Here is a 19,823-nt window from a genome sequence, read left to right as displayed (position 1 = left end):
CTGGCTGCCATAGTTGTGACTTAGTGTCAATTAGAAAACAAATCCTATTATCTGTTTTCTTGTTTATGCTTCACTATAGTTAATTTAACTCATGACATGGCTGCATCATATGTCAGTATTCTAGAAATATTTACCAAGTGTCCATTATATGCTTGGCACTGGAATTTAAAGAACTCTCTGAAAGTCCCATCCGAACCCTGGTAGTCACCTGCCTAAAATCCTTCAGTGAGTTTATATTTTGCTATTTCCTTGCTATGAAATCTGTATTTTAGCATTATGGAAAGAAAAATTTCTGTCTCAAAGGCTTGTGTGCCAGGTGCCCTTCTAAGCACTTTACATTTATTATCTCATTTAATTGTCAAAACAGCCCTATAGTAAGTATTATTTTTCTTATCTTATAGATTAGCTACATGAAGTTTCCCTAGGGTCATATTATTTTTTTCTTCTCTCGCTTCTGAGTGCTCTATTCCTCTGCTTTTTACTTAAAATAATTTGTTCTTTCTTTAGGATTCAACTCAAGCATAACCTCTTCCAAGAAGTTTTCTCTAATGCTCCTAATCTGAGTTAGTTGTCTCTTCTGATTTTCATGGCATCCTGTGCATTCTTTTATTGTGGTACTTAACACTTTGTATTGCTATTTTTTTATTTACTTATCTGGTTTTTTTTTTTTTTATTAGACTGTAAACTATAGCATAAAACTTCAAAACAGGGGCTCTGAAATCAAACAGTTTGAAACTGTGTCCTGAATCCACCACTTACTCATGTGACTAGACAATTTACTCCTAGTCTACCTTTCTTCACTTACAAAATGGCATTTAAAAAATAGTAACTTCTTTCTAGAGTTTATTGTGAGAATGAAATAATATAAATAATGTGGTTGGTGCTATGCCTGGCATTCAATAAATGTTGTCTCTTAAACTCTTTGAGGGTAGAATTATTGATTGCTTATCATGTGCCATGTATCATGCCAAACTTTTTGTGTAGGTTGTTTTATTTTCACAACAACTCTATATGGTGGGTACTACTGTGAATGTGTTATTTCTCTTAGCATCTCTAGATGAGTGGATCAGTGAATGAATGATAGATGGAATTGTGACCAGTGGAGCTAATTATAGGGGTAAACAGCAACCTAGAAACATGGTTAAAAGCATGACAATCGGCAAAGAAAGAGTGAAAGAGATGGTGAGCAAAGGAACGTGACTCCCGTACTAGTATAGCAGCTAACAGCACAAGTTGTAGAAACAGGTAGGCTTGGGTTTGAATCACTGCTCCATCACTTATCAGCCATATAATATGGGGTAAAATTTATAATTTCTATAAAATACAGGTTATCTACTTTATAGACATATTATGAAGATTAAATGAGATAATATATATAAAATATTTTAAATAGAACCTAGCATATAGTAGATATTCAATAGATATTAACTAGTACTATTGTTAAATTAAGATAATCATGAAGACAGAATTTTGATAGTGAGAGAAATAAAATAGAATCATGAAGTATAAGGTAATGACTTTGATTCATTAATCGTAGTTATCAAAATCAGGCATGATAGAAAGATTCCTACTGTCAGTCTTCTTTTTTTTTTTTTTTTTTGAGATGGAGTCTGGCTCTGTCGCCCAGGCTGGAGTGCAGTGGCGGGATCTCAGCTCACTGCAAGCTCCGCCTCCCGGGTTTACGCCATTCTCCTACCTCAGCCTCCCGAGTAGCTGGGACTACAGGCGCCCGCCACCTCGCCCGGCTAGTTTTTTTTTGTATTTTTTAGTAGAGACGGGGTTTCACCGTGTTCGCCAGGATGGTGTCGATCTCCTGACCTCGTGATCCACCCGCCTCGGCCTCCCAAGGTGCTAGGATTACAGGTGTGAGCCACCATGCCTGGCCTCATTTTAAATCTTATTCTCACTTTGAGGTGGAGTTAACCTCAGGTAACTTTGAAGACGTCAACCTTCTCACTTTATTCATTTATTCGACAAATGTTTATTGAGACCTTATTGTGTGCCAGGCAGTTTTAAACATTGGGGATACTATTGAATAAGACAGACAAATACCAAGTTTTCCTGCATCATGCTTGCTAGTAGAGAGATAGTTAATAAATAAGAAAATAAATGAATTTATAACATAACCTCAAGTGGTGATCAATACTATGATGGAAATAGAGCAGAGGTTGGAGTAGCAAATAAGGGGGAGTTATGGCTGTCTTAGGCAAGATGTTTAGACAAGGCTTTGCTTAGGAGGTGCTATTTGAGGAGATATGTGAATAATGGAGTGGGGTGAGTCATAGGAAGCACTGGTCAGAGTATTTTGGGCAGAGGAAACAGCAAGTACAAAAACCCAGAGACAGGAAGAATTATGCCACAGTCATGGAATAGAGAGATGACCAGGATGGCTGGAGTAAGAAGAGTGTTAGAGCATGAGGTCTGAGAGATATCAGGGGCCCAGAACTCATGTAGTGTTTTGTAAACCAAGATAAGGCATTTGAATTTATTCTATGTGTGATAGGAAGCTCTTGGAGGGTTTTGAGTGTGGAGGTGGGATAACGTTAGCTCTATGAGGAGATCTAGGAGACAGCAAGAGTAGAAGTATGGAAACCACTTTGTAGGATGCAGTTCAGCGGCACGATCTCGGCCCACTGCAACCTCTACCTCCTGGGTTCAAGCAATTCTCCTGCCTCAGCCTCCTGAGTAGCTAGGATTACAGGCGCATGACACCATGCCCGGCTAATTTTTGTATTTTTAGTGGAGATGGGGTTTTGCCATGTTGGCCAGGCTGGTCTCAAACTCCTGATCTCAGGTGATCCACCCGCCTCGGCCTCCCAAGGTGCTAGGATTACAGGTGTGAGCCACCATGCCTGGCCTCATTTTAAATCTTATTCTCACTTTGAGGTGGAGTTAACCTCAGGTAACTTTGAAGACGTCAACCTTCTCACTTTATTCATTTATTCAACAAATGTTTATTGAGACCTTATTGTGTGCCAGGCAGTTTTAAACATTGGGGATACTATTGAATAAGACAGACAAATACCAAGTTTTCCTGCATCATGCTTGCTAGTAGAGAGATAGTTAATAAATAAGAAAATAAATGAATTTATAACATAACCTCAAGTGGTGATCAATACTATGATGGAAATAGAGCAGAGGTTGGAGTAGCAAATAAGGGGGAGTTATGGCTGTCTTAGGCAAGATGTTTAGACAAGGCTTTGCTTAGGAGGTGCTATTTGAGGAGATATGTGAATAATGGAGTGGGGTGAGTCATAGGAAGCACTGGTCAGAGTATTTTGGGCAGAGGAAACAGCAAGTACAAAAACCCAGAGACAGGAAGAATTATGCCACAGTCATGGAATAGAGAGATGACCAGGATGGCTGGAGTAAGAAGAGTGTTAGAGCATGAGGTCTGAGAGATATCAGGGGCCCAGAACTCATGTAGTGTTTTGTAAACCAAGATAAGGCATTTGAATTTATTCTATGTGTGATAGGAAGCTCTTGGAGGGTTTTAAGTGTGGAGGTGGGATAACGTTAGCTCTATGAGGAGATCTAGGAGACAGCAAGAGTAGAAGTATGGAAACCAGTTTGTAGGATGCTTTTGCAGTGGAACAGATAAGAGATAAGAATTGATTTGACTCTAGCAATGGTATAGGCAATGAAAAGAAGTTAGACTTGGAATATATTTTGAATTTAGAGCCAATATGACTTGCCTGGTGTCTTGGATAAGAGTATGAGAGAAAGAATAATAATGATGACTCCTTTTCTTTTTTGCTTTGGGCAGCTGGATGTAAGGGGTGATTTAATGATATGGTAAACACTAGGGAGAAGCAGGCCTTTTTTGGGGGTGTTAGAGGATGATTAAAGTTTATTTTATACATAGACATCAAGTGAAGATGTTGAGTAAAGTGAAGTAGGGCAGATGCTTCTGAAATACTCCTTCAAGGCTATTTAGTATCTGACAAATGGAGCATTGTTACCTTTATGGCTCTACTTCCTAGCATAGGGTCTAGTAGAGAACAGACATACAACATATACTGGGTGGATGGATGGATAACTGGGCATACTGTCATACATTTGAGGAAATAGAATGTTCTTTGTATACAAAGAACATTCTATGTAAACACTATGTAACACTTTGTAAACACTATGACACTCATAGGTGTAAAGAAGAATCACAACCATAATAATATCAAATATTATATATTGCTCTGTGTCAAGCACTGTTCCCAATTCTTAACATTATTAATGTACTTCTCATATACTATGATTTAAGTTACTATTCTTATCATTAGTATCTCTGCTCTACAGTGAGAAACTTATCGAGGGGCATGTCGCTACAGGTGGCCAGGATTTGAACCCATGTACTGTGGCTCCAGAGTTTGTGCTCCTACCTACTGCACTATACTTTTCCCATGATCATGACATTCATCATCATAAACCAATATCTGTATATCTGTGTGACCATTTGGTTTGGGGTGATGGAGTGATAAAAATAATATTTGAATGAAATATGAAGACTATTGGTGAAAAATGCCACCTTAATCCTTGGAAGAGAAATTTACCTTTAGTATAATCCTATTGGGTGAATCTGAAGCACAAATTAGGTTTTATCTCATATCTGAAAAGTATCTAAAATACCTAATTAGTGTACTTAAGTCCTGTTAATTGCACATCTTTGCAAGGTCTCAAGAGTCTCCTAAAATTTCATTGTTTGAGAGAAAAATTGGTAGTAGGCTACTCTTGAATATATGTGGGTTTATACTCATACCATTTTAGTTAAATAAAGATATTCAGTTCATCCATGGCTAGGAAGTATAAAATATTTAGTATAACAATATGTGTATTAGCCGGAATGAATTTCTTAAGGGTTAATTGTTAGCATTACTTTGCTCAGATGAAAGCCATTATTTATACTGCCATGTCCCTAGTGAATACAGGAAAAGATGGCATGTCAACAAAAATTATATGATGGGAGTTGTAGAGTCTACTTTTCCAAAGTATACGTGTCACCTTCTCTTTTTTCTCCCCTGATAAAATACAGCTCCTGTAGGACACCTTCTCTTCTGATGCCTCCATAAGAGACAATTCATGCTCACCATCTCCACTTTGAGAATTATTTCTGTAGTGAGTCACTATTACAGATAATAATCCATCTCCTGTTGGTCTGCTGGAACTGAAAAACGACTGAAAATTGTTAACTTTTGTAGTGATATGTGTAATGACTATATGATTATCTTGCCTCTTTTTATTCACAACTTATCAAGTACCTACTTGACATATAGAAAGGAAAACAGTAAATTTAAGAAAAGACAGTTTTTTTCTCCTGAAAGTTTAGAGTTGAAAGCGCATGTTTAACACATTCATACATACATCCAAGAGATTCAAATAAAATAATCAAGCCAAATCACTGAAAGCTGAGAAAAGAGTTGAATGTTCAAGTGGCTACTGTGTAGTCACTTCATGTGATGTACCATGTAATCCTGCAAAATGAGTGCTGTATTGCTCCTTTTCAAGTGATGAAACTGAGGTTCAGAGAGCAAAACGTTTCATTACTAGTAAACTTCAAACTAGTAAACAAGAATTTGAGCTTATATATCTCTAATTCCAGAACCTATGCTTTTATTGCTAATGGCTTTTTAAAAAACTTGTTCTTCATTTTTTTTTTTTTTTGTTGAGTGAATTAAGAGCAGGATAAATAAGAAAAATAGTATTTAGGAATGTATTGCTTAGGTATGAGTAACTTCCTATTTGAAAGAACTGTTGAGTAATCGCCGTTTTTTTTCTTTCTTTTTAAATTTCTCCTCCCTGCATAGTTTCTGCATCTCCCAGATCACCTTTTTGTTTGTTTTGTTTTGGCACATTTATATCAGGGACTTTCTGGAGATATTTGATTGCCACTCATATGTAAGAGTAAATCACTAAAAATTAATTAGAAGCTCTGAGCACCTGGGTGAGGTTTGTGAAATTCATTGTATAGTTATTTGATAGAGCAATTTCTTAAGAAACCCCCATTGCATATCTTTAGGTCTTTTATCCTGTTACTTAGTACCTTACTGCCCAAAGTACCTGGTATCGCCACTGCCACATCCTTTTGGTGGGTTAAAAGTTTATCTGGTTTGCCTGTTGACTTTCCTTACTGCTGAGTTCCAATTCAGTTTTTTCTCATCTACTGAGTAGGTTACCATTTGTGTATCTATCTTCCAAGCTTTCAAAATTTTGTATCTCCAGCCTGGACAACATAGGGAGACCCTGTCTCTACAAAAAGTTTTTTAGAAAATTAGCTGGGTACCATGGCACATTCCTATAGTCCCAGCTACTCAGGAAGCTGCAGTGGGCCATGATTGTGTCATTATGCTCCAGCCTGGGTGACAGAGCAAGACCCTGTCTCTTAAAAAAAATAAAAAATGTTGTATCTGAAAGGTTTATGTCTTTTAAAATAAGTCAGTTTATTGGCATTTTAGTGGAGTTTTATGAGAGAAAGTTAATGTATACATTCAATTTGCCATCTTTAACCAATGTTGTTTATCTTCTGAAGATTCCATTTAATTTAGTTTGTTGTAGTTTTAGTCATCCAGAAGTTTCCAATTTATGTGAATTCAGATCTGTTCATATCCTTTGCCCACTTTTGAATGGAGTTGTTTGTTTTTTTCTTGTAAATGTAAGTTCCTTGTAGACTCTGGGTATTAGACCTTTGTCAGATAGATAAGACCGCAAAAATTTTCTCCCATTCTATAGGTTGTCTCTGCGCTCTGATGATAGTATTTTTTTTTTTTTTTTTGCTGTGCAGAAGCTCTTGAATTTAATTAGATCCCATTTGTCAATTTCTGCTTTTGTTGTGATTGCTTTTGGCATTTTCATCATGAAATCTTTGCCCATGCCTGTGTTCTGAATGGGTATTGCCTAGATTTTCTTCTAGGATTTTTAGAGTTTTCGGTTTTACGTTTAAATCTTTAATCCATCTTGAGTTAATTTTTGTATAAGGTTTAAGGAAGGGGTCTAGGTTCAATTTTCTGCATATGACTAGCCAATTCTCCCAGGACCATTTATTTAATAGGGAATCCTTTCCCCATTGCTTGTTTTTGTCAGGCTTGTCAAAGATCAGATGTGTGGTCTTATTTCTAGGTGTGTGGTCTTATTTCTGAGTCCTCTACTCTGTTTAATTGGTCTGTGTGTCTGTTCTTGTACTAATACCATGCTGTTTTGGTTACTGTAGCCTTGTAGGATAGTTTGAAGTCAGGTAGTGTGATGTCTCCAGCTTTGTTCTTTTTGCTTAGGATTGTCTTGGATATTTGGACTCTTTTTTGGTTTCATATGAATTTTATGAATTTTGGTTCCATATGAATTAGTTTTTTCTAATTCTGTGAAGAAAGCCCATGGCAGTTTAGTGGGAATAGCATTGAATCTATAAATAACTTTGGGCTGTATGGTCAGTTTCACAATATTGATTCTTTCTATCCATAAGCATGGAATGTTTGTCCATTTGTTTGTGTCCTCTTTGATTTCTTTGAGCAGTGGTTTGTAGTTGTTGAAGAGGCCCTTCACTTCCCTTATTAGCTGTATTCCTAGGTATTTTATTCATTTTGTAGCAATTGTGAATTGAAGTTCATTCATGATTTGATTCTTTGCTTGCTTATTGTTGGTGTATAGGAATGCTAGCGATTATTGCACATTGATTTTGTATCCTGAGACTTTGCTGAAGTTGCTTATCAGCTTAAGAAGGTTCTGGGCTGAGATGATAATTTGACCTCCTCTCTTCCTATTTGAATATCTTTATTTCTTTCTCTTGCCTGATTACCCTGGCCAGATCTTCCAATACTATGTTGAGTAGGATTGGTGAGAGAGAGCATCCTCATCTTGTGCTGGTTTTCAAGGGGAATGCTTCCACCTTTTCCCCATTCAGTATTATGTTAGCTACGGATTTGTCATAGATGGCTCTTTGAGGTATATTCCTTGAATACCTAGTTTGTTCAGAGTTTTTAACATTATGTTGAATTTTATCAAAGGTCTCTTCTGCAACCACAGATAATCATGTGGTTTTTGTCTTTAATTCTGTTTATGTGATAAATCACATTTATTGGTTTGCATATGTTGAACCAGCCTTGCACTCTGAGGATGAAGCCAGCTTGATCATGGTAGATAAGCTTTTTGGTGTGTGCTGGATTTGGTTTGCCGGTATTTTATTGTGGATTTTTGCATTGATGTTCATCACAGATATTGGCCTGAAGTTTTCTATTTTTGTTACATCTCCTGCTTGGTTTTGGTATCAGAGTGATGCTGGCCTCATAAAATAAGTTAGGGAGGAATCCCTTCCTTTCAATTTTTAGAATAGTTTCAGTAGAAATTTGTACCTCTGATAGAATTCAGCTGTGAATGTATCTGCTCCTGCGATTTTTTTTTGGTTGGTAGGCTATTTATTACTGCCTCAATTTCAGAACACGCTGTTGGTCTACTTAGGTAATTGATTTCTTCCTGGTTTAGTCTTGGGAGGGTGTATGTGTCCAGAAATGTATTCCTTTCTTCTAGATTTTTTAGTTTATGTGCATAGAGGTGTTTATAGTATTTTCTGATGGTGGTTTGTATTTCTGTGGGGTAAGGGTGGTATCTCCCTTGTCATTTCTGATTGCGTTTATTCCATTCTTCTCTCTTTCCTTCTACATTAGTCTAGCTAGTGGTGTATTTTAGTAATTTTTTCAAAAAATAAGCCCCTGGATTCATTGATTTTTTTAAGGGTTTTTTGTGTCTCTATCTCCTTCGGTTCTGCTCTGATCTCGGTTATTTTTTGTCTTCTGCTAGCTTTGGGGATTGTTTGCTCTTTGAACTGGTTTTAGTATCAATATTGTACTCGCTTCATAAAATGAGATGAAGAATGTTTCTACTTTTTCCATTCTAGGAAGAATCTGAATAAAAGTGGAATTATCTGTCCCTTGAATGTTTGGTAGAATTTACTAGTAAAACCAATTGAGCTTGATGTTTTATTTATGGGAAGATTTTAAATTATTGATTCAAATTATTTAATAGTTGGCAGGACTATGTAAGTTATTTTTTACTGAGGTTTGGTAATTTGTATTTTTGTAGTAATTTTCCTCTTGGTCTACGTTTTCTAATTTATTGATATAAAATTATTCATAATTCCCTATTATCTTTTTAATCTTTGTGATTCTGTCCCATTTTTCATACCTAATACTGCCTATCTATCTCTTTTCTTTATCTTGATCAATCTGACTGGAGATTTGTTTATTAGTTATTTCAAAGAACCAGTTTTTAGCTTCGTTGACCAAACTGTGTTTTATCTTTGTTTTCAGTTCATTAAGTTCTGCTCATGTCTTCATTTCTTTCTTTTTACTTTCTTTGTTTTTTTTCTGTCTTTCCCCGTAACTTTTAACTTATTTTCTAATATAAGCATTGAAGGTTATACATTTTTCTACTTTTTTGTGTGTGTAAAGTACAAAAATTGTCAATTGGGAATTTCGAAGTGGAGAAAAATATTTCATTCTGACTTTTAAATTGCCACTCTCAATTGTGCCTAAAATTCATAGTGCTTACCATGTCAAACAATATGATTTTGATATGTACCTGGGAAAATTATGCTTACTAATGTGGTTTTAATCTCATCATGTTTCTTATAGGATTCACCTTTATTTGATCTTATTAAACAATCAAAGGACCGAGAAGGACCAACTGATCACTTTGAATCTGCTTGTCCTCTTAATCTTCCTCTCCAGAATAATCACACTGCAGCAGATATGTAAGCAAAATATATGTTATGTTGACCATTCAAACTACAAACAGACTTTAAGCATAAGTGCAATGTAAGGTTCTATAAAGAAACTGTAGGAAATAGAATTTTGAATAATACATTGTTTCTGTTTTTAAGAAGTTAGTAATAAAAGATACATGACCCAAATAAAGTCATATAAAAGAGTACAGAGTGCTACTGAATCACCTAGGATTTGCATAATGAGAGCAGTTTTCATGGCAGAGTTGGCAGTTTAGGTGGAATAGGATTTCAACATGGAAACTCGAGAGGATAGAGGAGACAGAGGAGTGTGTTCCAAGAGTCAGAATGATATGAACTCAAAAGTATCAAAGGAAGCAGAAAACATTTTTCAGAGCGTGCAGGTCAGACCATTTGGAGTGAAGCATAGGATAAGTGTAGGGAGAAGTATAGGATGTGGACTAATACACAGTTGATTACTGTGTGCTGATGACGATGATGGGAAAAGAAAATGTAAACCCAGAAGTATCTGAAACAGGTCTCAATCAATGTAGAAGTTTATTTTGCCAAGATTAAGGACATGCCCAGGAGAGAGATCTGTGCCTTTCTCCAATGATGATTTTGAGGGCTCCAATATTTAAATGGGAAAGTCAGTCTGGAGGAGAAAGAAAAAAGGGTATGGTAATCCACATGTTGCAAGAGAAAAAAAGCTGGTAGAGAAATAGTCAATTATCTATCCATCTCATGCTGAGTGAATTGATATTTTACATAAGATAAGGTGAACTTAGAGTCGCTATCTGTAGAGGTATTTAACCTTTTATCTGTATTTGTTTGTGTGGGAACAAAAGGAAAGGCAGTCTCTTGCGTGACTCAGCTTTCAGCTTAATTTTTTCCTTTTGGCATAGTGAATTGGGGTCCCAAGTGTTTATTTTCCTTTCACAAAAGCAATCACTAACTGTGTGCTGGGCAGTGTCCTAAGTACTTAAGATTTATTTTTTCATTTAATCTTCATAACAATCCATAAGGTAGTAGATACTGCTGTCAGCCTGTTATCTAAAATGTAAAATAGGAATTAGAGAAATAAGATAACTTGCCTAAGGTCAACAGAATTCAAACCCAAGCTATCTAATCCCAAAGCCCAGGCTCTTAATCACTGTAGCTACATTGCCTTTCACAGAAATGTGCCTAATATTTTGTTTCTGTTTAACTGTGTGTAGGAACTGACATTACAGTATTCTGTGTTAGTGCAGGGGCCATTTTCCAGAGACGTCATTTTCATGCTAACTTGTACCCAAAGTGTTTCTGGCATATGGAGACCCTGCCTTCATGCATACATTTGTTTCCTAAGTAATGCTTTATATAAAGAAGTTAAGCCTTTTTTTTTTTTTTAAATTCAAGAGGCAGTCATCTGTTAACTGCCAGGAAGTGGTGTAGGCACTGGGAATACAGAAGTAAGATGGCCTGGGTCCTTCCCCTCATAGAGCTTACATTCTGGAGGAGAAACACAGGCAGTGAACAAGTAAACCAAGATGTAAGATGATTTTAGAGTATAGTAAGTGCTATAAAAGAGATAAACAGAGTGTTGTGAAAGAGAGAAATGGAGAGGGTGATAGAATGTTTAGTGGCACTTTCCTTTCTCTGAAAAAGTGATATTTTGACCTGACACCTGAAGGGCAATCTGATGCTGGCCAGACAAAAATCTTTATGATGTGCATTCCAGGCAGCAAGTGCTGTGGCTGTAGGGCAGATCAAACTTAGTTGGATTTAGGAACAGAAAGAAAGAAATCCTAGTGTGGCTGGGGTATTGGAAGAGGAGAATGGTGCAAGATGAGACTGAAGAGCCAAGCTGGGGTAGATCTTGTAGGTCCCCACAGGCCATAGTAAGGAGTTTGGATTCTATAAGGGCAGTGGGAAGCCATTTAAGCAGAAATGCAGCTTGCTATAATTTGTATTTTTAAAGGCCCACTCTCTGGCTGCTATCTGAAGTACAGGTGGGTTTGGAGGAAAGAAAGGGACAGGGCAAGGCAGAAAGCGAGGAGACCAGTTTGGAGACTATTTCTGTAGTTCAGATGAGGGATGTAAGTGACTTGGTCTAAGGTATGGTGTTAGAAATAGAAATGGAGAGATCTGGGGTATATTTAGAGATAAATTAATAGGTTTTACATTGGTTTTACATTGGATTTCAGGAATTTGTAAAATGGAGAAACTAAAAATAACTCCTAGATTTTTGACTTAAGACACTAGATGTAATGTGGAGCTATTCTTTGAGATGGGAAAATAAATCTAGAGCTCTGCTTTGTTCTTATTAAGTCTGAGATTCAAATAGTTACATCTGGTAGGTAATTGGATATTTACACCTAGAACTTCAGAGACTAACTTTGCCCAAGTTAAGCTAGTTTACGATACTGTCAGTAAACTGAATGAAAATCCAAAGTGGAAAATAGACCAGACACTGGTCCTTCTAAAATCATTGTGATAATGGGTTGCTTTTCTTAGTGTACTAGTTAATATACTACATGTTGTAGAAACATCCATAGTAAGGTACAAATTCTACTTCCTGTTCCTTTGTTCTTAAAATTTATGTCTTTAAAAATAAGTTTGTTTGCCAACTAACAAAAGAAAATCAGAAAGTAGATCTAGATTATTCTGTTAAATAGGGGGCAGCACAGAATGATAATATTTGCTAATATCCTTGCCTTGAGTTATGCCTGACATATTTAGTATACAGGTGTAAATCTGTCTGAATAATGTTATTTGAAGTATTAATTCATAGAATTCTGTACTGTGTGATTTAGGTGTGTGTAAATCTGTGTGTGTAACTGAAATCTTAGATATGAACCATATCTAAGTTATCACCGTATTTAGTTACAACTAAAAAAATTTTGGGGAGAATCACAAAAACAAGGTAACACTAATATCAATACTTTTTTTTTTTTTAGCTGGAATCATCTTTATGGTCTCAATCCCACTATAATTATTAAAATTGTACATTATACATATATAGCTATTTTTTCTAATAAGGCAGCAATCCCCAGGAAAAGCCATTTATTGAAATAGAGTTAGATATGATGATGACAAGCAGTTTTCCTATTAATATATCTTTCCCAGCTTATATTTAAGTAGTCTGCTCAGTGAATTTGATATACAATACCAATTAAATAGATAAGATGTATCTTGGTATACAACCTTAAAGTGTGTGTATAGTCTGTGATTCTTAGCCAACTTCAAATGAAGACTTTTCCTTTAAATATATCTAGGTATCTTTCTCCTGTAAGATCGCCAAAGAAAAAAGGTTCAACTACACGTGTAAATTCTACTGCAAATGCAGAGACACAAGCAACCTCAGCCTTCCAGACCCAGAAGCCATTGAAATCTACCTCTCTTTCACTGTTTTATAAAAAAGGTTAGTAGATGATTCTTTTCAAGAGCATGGACTCTGAAACTAGGCTGACTGGGTTCAAATCATGTTTCTTTTATTTTCTAGGTACATTACTGGGCAAGTCACTTAATATCTCTGTGGCTCAGTTTCCTCATTTATAAAATGGAAATGATAATGTTGTGAGATCTTTCCTGACTATTCACAGAGTCGTTTTTCTGGCCGGAAACCTCTGTGGCCGGTGGCGCCTTTGACCGAGTTTTGCTCAGGCCCACTGAGCTCATTTCACCCCCTTGGCCTGACAGGCTGCACTTGGCTCACACTACCGGCTTGGGTCCCATGCCAGCCAGGAGCAAGTCAGACATGGAACAGAGAGGGGTGTGTGAGCAAGCATGAGGTCTGGCCATTGCACACAGTCAGAAATACCAGCTCCTGCAGCGGGGCAGGCAGGTGCTGGCTCTCTGTGAGGCTGCAGTTGGACCAGACACACCACAAGCAGTTTCCACAGCTGGCATCGGGGAACAATAAAGTGGCCCCCAGAAGCTTGGAGATGCCAGAAACCACAGGGCCCCAAAGAGGGAGTCACAGCCCTGGCTCAGGGAGCTCCCAATTCTGGGCTGCCCGAAGGGCCGCAGCTCTTCTCTTTATCCGCAACATGGTGAGCAAGGGGCACGTTTCAGCCCTGTTTGTGGTACTGTCCTTTTTGCCTCACCATTTGGTGGGTCCTGAGTTCTTGTCCTGCAACCAGGAAGAATGAGGTACACAGACAAGTGGAGGGTGAGCAAGATGAAGGGGAGATTTATTGAGCAATAGAACAGCTTAAAGAAGACCCACAGTGGGCAGCTCCTCTCTGTAACCACAATGTCCCGATGAGTGTTCAGCTCCTAGCACAGAAGGTAGCTCCTCTCTGCAGGCAGGTCATCCCAACAAGTGTTCAGTTCTCAGCAGAAAGGGTAGCTCCTCTCTGCAGCTGTTGGTCCTGACAAGTGTTCAGCTATCAGTAGAGAGGGGCTCCTCTCTGCAGCTGTTGGTCCTGACAAGTGTTCAGCTATCAGTAGAGAGGGTAGCTCCTCTCTGCAGCTAGTTGTCCCATCGTCTCATCCTCTGCTCTGCTCTGGCTGAGCCTCGGGCTTCTATGGGCCTCAGTGGGGAGAAAGTACGTATCAATTGGTCCATGGGCAGCCACTAGTGGGCCCAGAAAAGGTACCACAAGTCCTCACTCCGGTCTGTGGGACTGGCAGCGCCCACTCCTAGCCTTCAGGCACTCCCTGGCCTGAAGGTGGGGCCTCAACAGGAGGCCCATCTGCCTCCTGCTGCCATCCATGCGCCAAGGGGCACCTGCAGGCCAGTGCCAAGCTGCCCGCAGCCCTCGCTTTGGCTTCCCCCATGCTTGTCAGCGCCCAAACTCTGGAGAGGGCTGAGGCGGCAGGGGGCTGGTGTGTCAGCGCTGCCTTGAGCGTGCGCACACCTGGCTGGGCTGTGACAGCACCCAGGCTCAGCCCTGACTTTGCTCCGAGATTGGAGTGGGCGCTGGCAGCAGGGAGAAACCAGGCAGTGGGAGCAGGCACTTCTGAGCCTGTGAGGGCGGTGGCGGTGAGGGGGGTGCCTTTCCGGGCCCCCAAGAGTACAGAGATGCCTGGGTCCACAGCCATGGTTTGGGTGGCTGCAGCTGCACTGGGGAGGGTGGGATCCCACCTGCTCCCCAGCTCTGAGAGCACAGGGATGCCTGGGTCTGGAGCAGCTGCAGAAGCACTGGGGAGCTCCTGTCCCTACTCGGAAGGGGCGGGGTTCCTACTTGTCCCCGGCTCCCCCGGGCTTCCTGGAGCATGCCGCCCCATCCATGCCTCCCTGCTGCAGCCGGTGTGATGTACATACAAAAGTAGTGTGGTGTTGCCTACTGCAGACACATTTAGTGGATATTTTCAGGACCTTTAAGAAGGCCAGTAACCAGGTCATGTAGCATTCTCTGAGTGTGTATATATATTGTGGGGTGGGGAGGTTGATTTGAGTGTCTGTGCACGCGCATATACTTCCTAGTGTACACCCACTTGGAGCTCTTTGAAAGACAGTAAAAGGTCATGTTCCTCCATGATAATCTTTTTCCTGATTTTATTCAAGTAAGAATTATGCTGAGCTTTACAGGCATATTGTCAGATATTATCCTTAGGTTAGAGCAGTGGATTTCAAAGTGTCATTCCCAACCAGCAGAATCCACATCACCTGGAAATTGTAGAAATGAGAATTCTGGGGCTCCAACCTAGACCCGCTCAATCAGAAACTCTTAAGATAGGGCCCCCAAAACCTTGTTTTAACAATCCTCCAGCTAAGTCTGACGTGTGCTAAAGTTTAAGACCACTGAGATAAATTGTTAGCTTTAAAAATTTAAAATTAGCTTTTGCAAGTCATTGAAAGAGACATATAAAGGGTCTTTATATGATATTTAAAGTAGATGAAGGAAAATTCAATTTTATGGATTCCTTTTTGCCAAATTTGCATTTTCAGTAGTTTTTATAGACTAAATAAATTACATATTGCAGTCATTTTACACTTAGGTAATCTACAAGTTTACCATTTTTCAACACAGTATGCTCCATTGGTATTTTATAGAGAAATGTGTGGTTTAATTTTTTTAGGACTGGAAAAATTCATAGACACTGGCAATTATATAATTTAAAAAAAGATTGTTCCTCTTTAATATTGATAGTGGCAATGACCAATGGTGAGTGATTATTAATGAAACTGAAACAAACCCTACTGGGTTGGCCTAATTTTACAGTGTCTTATGACCTTTCCTCCACTACTTCCCACCTCTGCCCCAATTTCATGCCATAATAGTTAATTCAGCATGTATCATTCTGCCTTATATGTACCTAGAACTGTGCTAACACAAGGAATCAATTATTTTTAAGGAAAATAGTAGTAGAAAAATCTTAAAACATCACCACTAAAGAACTTATTCATGTAACCAAACACCACCTGTTCCCCCAAACACCTATTTTTTTAAAAAAACTCATGCCTACATAGTGAAGCCTCCATAAAAACTCAAAAGGACCTGGTTCTGGGAGCTTCTGGGTATCTGCCCAGCTGGAGGTTCCTGGAGAAAAGCATGCCTGGGGAGGGCAAGGAAATTCCATGCCCCTTCTCACATGCCTTGCCCTCTGCATCTCTTCATTTGTATCCCTTGTAATATCCTTCATAATAAACCAGTAAACGTGTTTCTCTGGCGGGGGGGGGGGGAAGTGGCAGAAATGAGGTTTCTCTTAAAATGCTGCTTAACAGCATTATAATCAGAGCAATTTCATGATTTGAAAAAAATCTACTTGTAATTCAAAATGAACAGTAAAAATGACTGATTCTTCTTATCCCCACAGTGTATCGGCTAGCCTATCTCCGGCTAAATACACTATGTGAACGCCTTCTATCTGAGCACCCAGAACTAGAACACATCATCTGGACCCTTTTCCAGCATACGCTGCAGAATGAGTATGAACTCATGAGAGACAGGCATTTGGACCAAGTAAGAAAATCAAGCACTTCACCTTCTCTCCTCCCTACTTACTTGTTAACTGATTTCTTTCTTTTTTCTTTTTTTTTTTGAGATGGAGTCTCACTCTGTTGCCCAGGCTGGAGTGCAGTGGTGCAATATCGGCTCACTGCAACCTCCGCCTCCCAGGTTCAAGTGATTCTCCTGCCTCAGCCTCCCAAGTAGCTAGGATTACAGGCGTGTACCACCACGCCTGGTTAATTTTTGTATTTTAGTAGAGACAGGTTTTCACCATGTTGGCCAGGCTGGTCTCGAACTTCTGACCTCAGGTGATCCATCTGCCTATGGCCTCCCACAGTGTTGGGATTACAGGCTTGAGCCACCGCACCCAGCCTTGTTAAGTGATTTCTAAAGAAAATATTAGATTCAAATGAGAAACTAGATCAATTTATTAGACTTAATATATGTTCATTTTTTGGCTACCATTTACATTTTTGTTGTAATTCTTACAAATGAAAGCTTTAACACTCAAGAGTATATTTTAGTAACTACTTAGTTAATGAGACAAAAGATCTTACCTGTAAAAAAATAGGTGAAGAATCTTCTTATAGGCTTTTTCTGTGTAGTAGTGAGCTGGATATCATTTTAGTGTGAAAAAAGCATGAGACTTAAGAATCAGTTGATTTAAAACAATACCTATTGAATGAATGAATGAAATCAATTAGTTTACAGTGAGAGAATTATCTTTCATATCCTCCTTTTTCTCTATAAAATAGGTTAATAAGAACAATATACTTTTGGCTGGGTGCGGTGGCTCACATCTGTAATCCTAGGACTTTGGGAGGTTGAGGTGGGCAGATCGCTTGAGCTCGGGAGTTTGAGACCAGCCTGGGCAACCTGGCAAAACCCCATCTCTACAAAAAATTTAAAAATTAGCCAGGTGTGGTGACTTGCAGCTGTGGTCCTAGCTACTTGGGAGGCTGAACTGGGAGTATTTCTTGAGCCCAGGAGGTGGAGGTTGCAAGTGAGCTGAGATCACACCACTGTACTCCGGCCTGGGTAACAGAGCAAGACTCTGTCTCAAAAAAATTTTTTTTCTAATTAAAAAAAATATATATGTACATATATATAGTTAATAGCTTTAGTGACATAATTCACACACCATAAAAACCACCCATTTAAAATGTACAATTCGGTGGTTTTTAGTGTATTCACAGAGTTGTACAAACATCACCACAATCAATTTTAGAATTTGTATCACACCAGAAAGAAACTCCATACTCTCAAGCAGTCACCCCCTATTCCCCTACCCCCTAAGCCCAAGACAATATTAATCTGTTTTCTATGGACTTTCCTCTTCTAGACATTTCATACACATGGAATTATATAATATGTGGTCTTTTGTGTTTGGCTTCTTTCATTTAGCATGTTTTCAAGGTTCATCTGTATTGTAGCTTGTATCAGTACTTCATTCCTTTTCATTGCCAGATAATATTCCATTGTATGAGTATATACCACATTATGCTTATCATTCATGAAGTGATAAACATTTGGGCTGTTTCCACTTTTTGGCCATTATGAATGTTACTGTGAACATTTATGTACATGTTTTCATTTCTCCTGGGTACATACCTAGGAGTAGAGTTGCTAGGTCATATGATGATTCTATGTTAACTTTTTGAGGAATGCCCAGATCATTTTCCAAAGTGGCTATACCATTTTACATGCCTACCAATAATGTATGAGGTTCCAATTTCTCTATATCCTCACCAACTTTTTTAATCTTTTTTTTTAATCATAGCCATCCTAGTGGGTATAAAGTGGCATCTCAGTGTGCTTTTGATTTGCATTTCTCTGATGGCTAGTGATGGTGAGCACCTTTTCATGTGTTTACTGGCCATGTGTATATCTTCTTTAAAGAAATGTCTATTCAGACCCTTTGCCCATTTTTTTTTTATTTTTATTTTTTATTTCTGACACGGAGTCTTGCTCTGTCGCCCAGGCTAGGGTGCAGTGGCATGATCTCAGCTTACAGCAACCTCTGCCTCCCGGGTTCAAGCGATTCTCCTGCCTCAGCCTCCTGAGTAGCTGGGATTACAGGTGTGTGCCACGACGCTGGCTAATTTCTGTATTTTTAGTAGAGATAGGGTTTCATTATGTTGGTCAGGCTGGTCTCGAACTCCTGACTTTGTGATCCACTCGCCTCGGACTTCCAAAGTGCTGGGATTACGGGCGTGAGCCACCATGCCCAGCCCATTTTGTTTTGAGACATGGTCTTATTCTGTCACCCAGGTTGGAGTACAGTGACATGATCATAGCTCACTACGGCCTCGAATCCCTGGGCTTAAGTGTTCCTCCCACTTCTGCCTCCCGAGTAGCTGGGACCATAGGCACACACCACCACGCCCAGCTAATTTTTGTATTTTTTGTAGAGATAGGGTTTTGCCATGTTGCTCAGGCTGGTCTCGAACTCCTGAGCTCAAGTGAGTCACCCACCTGGGCCTCCCAAAGTGCTGGGATTACAGGCATGAGCCACCACACCCAGACTGCCCATTATTTAATAGGGTTATTTGTCTTGTTATTATTGAACTGTAAGGGGTCTTTATGTAGTCTATATACAAGTCCCTTATCACATACATAATTTGAAAATATTTTCTTCCTTTCTGTGAGTTGTTTCACTTTCTTGGTAGTGTCCTTTGAAACACAAGTTTTTTATTTTGATGATGTCTAATTTATGTAGTTGTTTTCTTGTTATTGATGCTTTAGTGTCATATCTAAGAAACCAGTGCCAAATCTGAAGTTGTTAAGATTTATCCCTGTTTTCCTCCAAAAGGTTTATAGTTTTAGTTCTTACATTTAGGTTTTGCTCCATTTTGAGCTAATTTTTTAATATAGTTGAGGTAGGAGTCCAGCTTCATTCTTTTGTATGTGGATAACTAGTTGTTCCAGCACCATTTTTTGAAAAGATTTTTTTCTCTCCTCATTGACAGTTGTCAAAAAATCAGTTGACTGTAAATATGTAAATATTTATTTCTGGACTCTCAATTCTGTTTCATTGATCTACATAAGGTATTCTTATGCCAGTACTACACTGTCTACACTTGGCTGTAGGATGCCAAGCAAAAGATGACTATTTGGCACTCTTGGCAATAGTAGGTAAGAGCAAGAATGTTGCAGAAGTAATGAGTACTTAAATTAGGCTGTAACGTTCATACAAATAATGTCTGATGTTTTAAAGTCACAGGGAATCATTTTCAGAACTT

At 38.7% G+C, this 19,823-nt stretch overlaps 1 protein-coding gene across 1 annotated transcript in view; it reads left to right on the top strand.

Annotated features, from left to right (window-relative positions):
* The window catches only part of RB1 (retinoblastoma 1), a 198,301-nt gene that overhangs the window by 165,834 nt on the left and 12,644 nt on the right, over window positions 1-19,823 (top strand). Inside the window, exons 17-19 of the mRNA XM_011998626.1 lie at window positions 9,612-9,730; window positions 12,958-13,103; window positions 16,448-16,593. Of these exons, the coding sequence (XP_011854016.1) occupies window positions 9,612-9,730; window positions 12,958-13,103; window positions 16,448-16,593 (411 nt within the window). The remainder of the gene's footprint in view (window positions 1-9,611; window positions 9,731-12,957; window positions 13,104-16,447; window positions 16,594-19,823) is intronic.

Source organism: Mandrillus leucophaeus, unplaced genomic scaffold (genome assembly GCF_000951045.1).
Source record: "Mandrillus leucophaeus isolate KB7577 unplaced genomic scaffold, Mleu.le_1.0 Scaffold577, whole genome shotgun sequence".
NCBI lineage: Eukaryota > Metazoa > Chordata > Mammalia > Primates > Cercopithecidae > Mandrillus > Mandrillus leucophaeus.
This window is presented reverse-complemented; position numbering and strand designations above follow the sequence as displayed.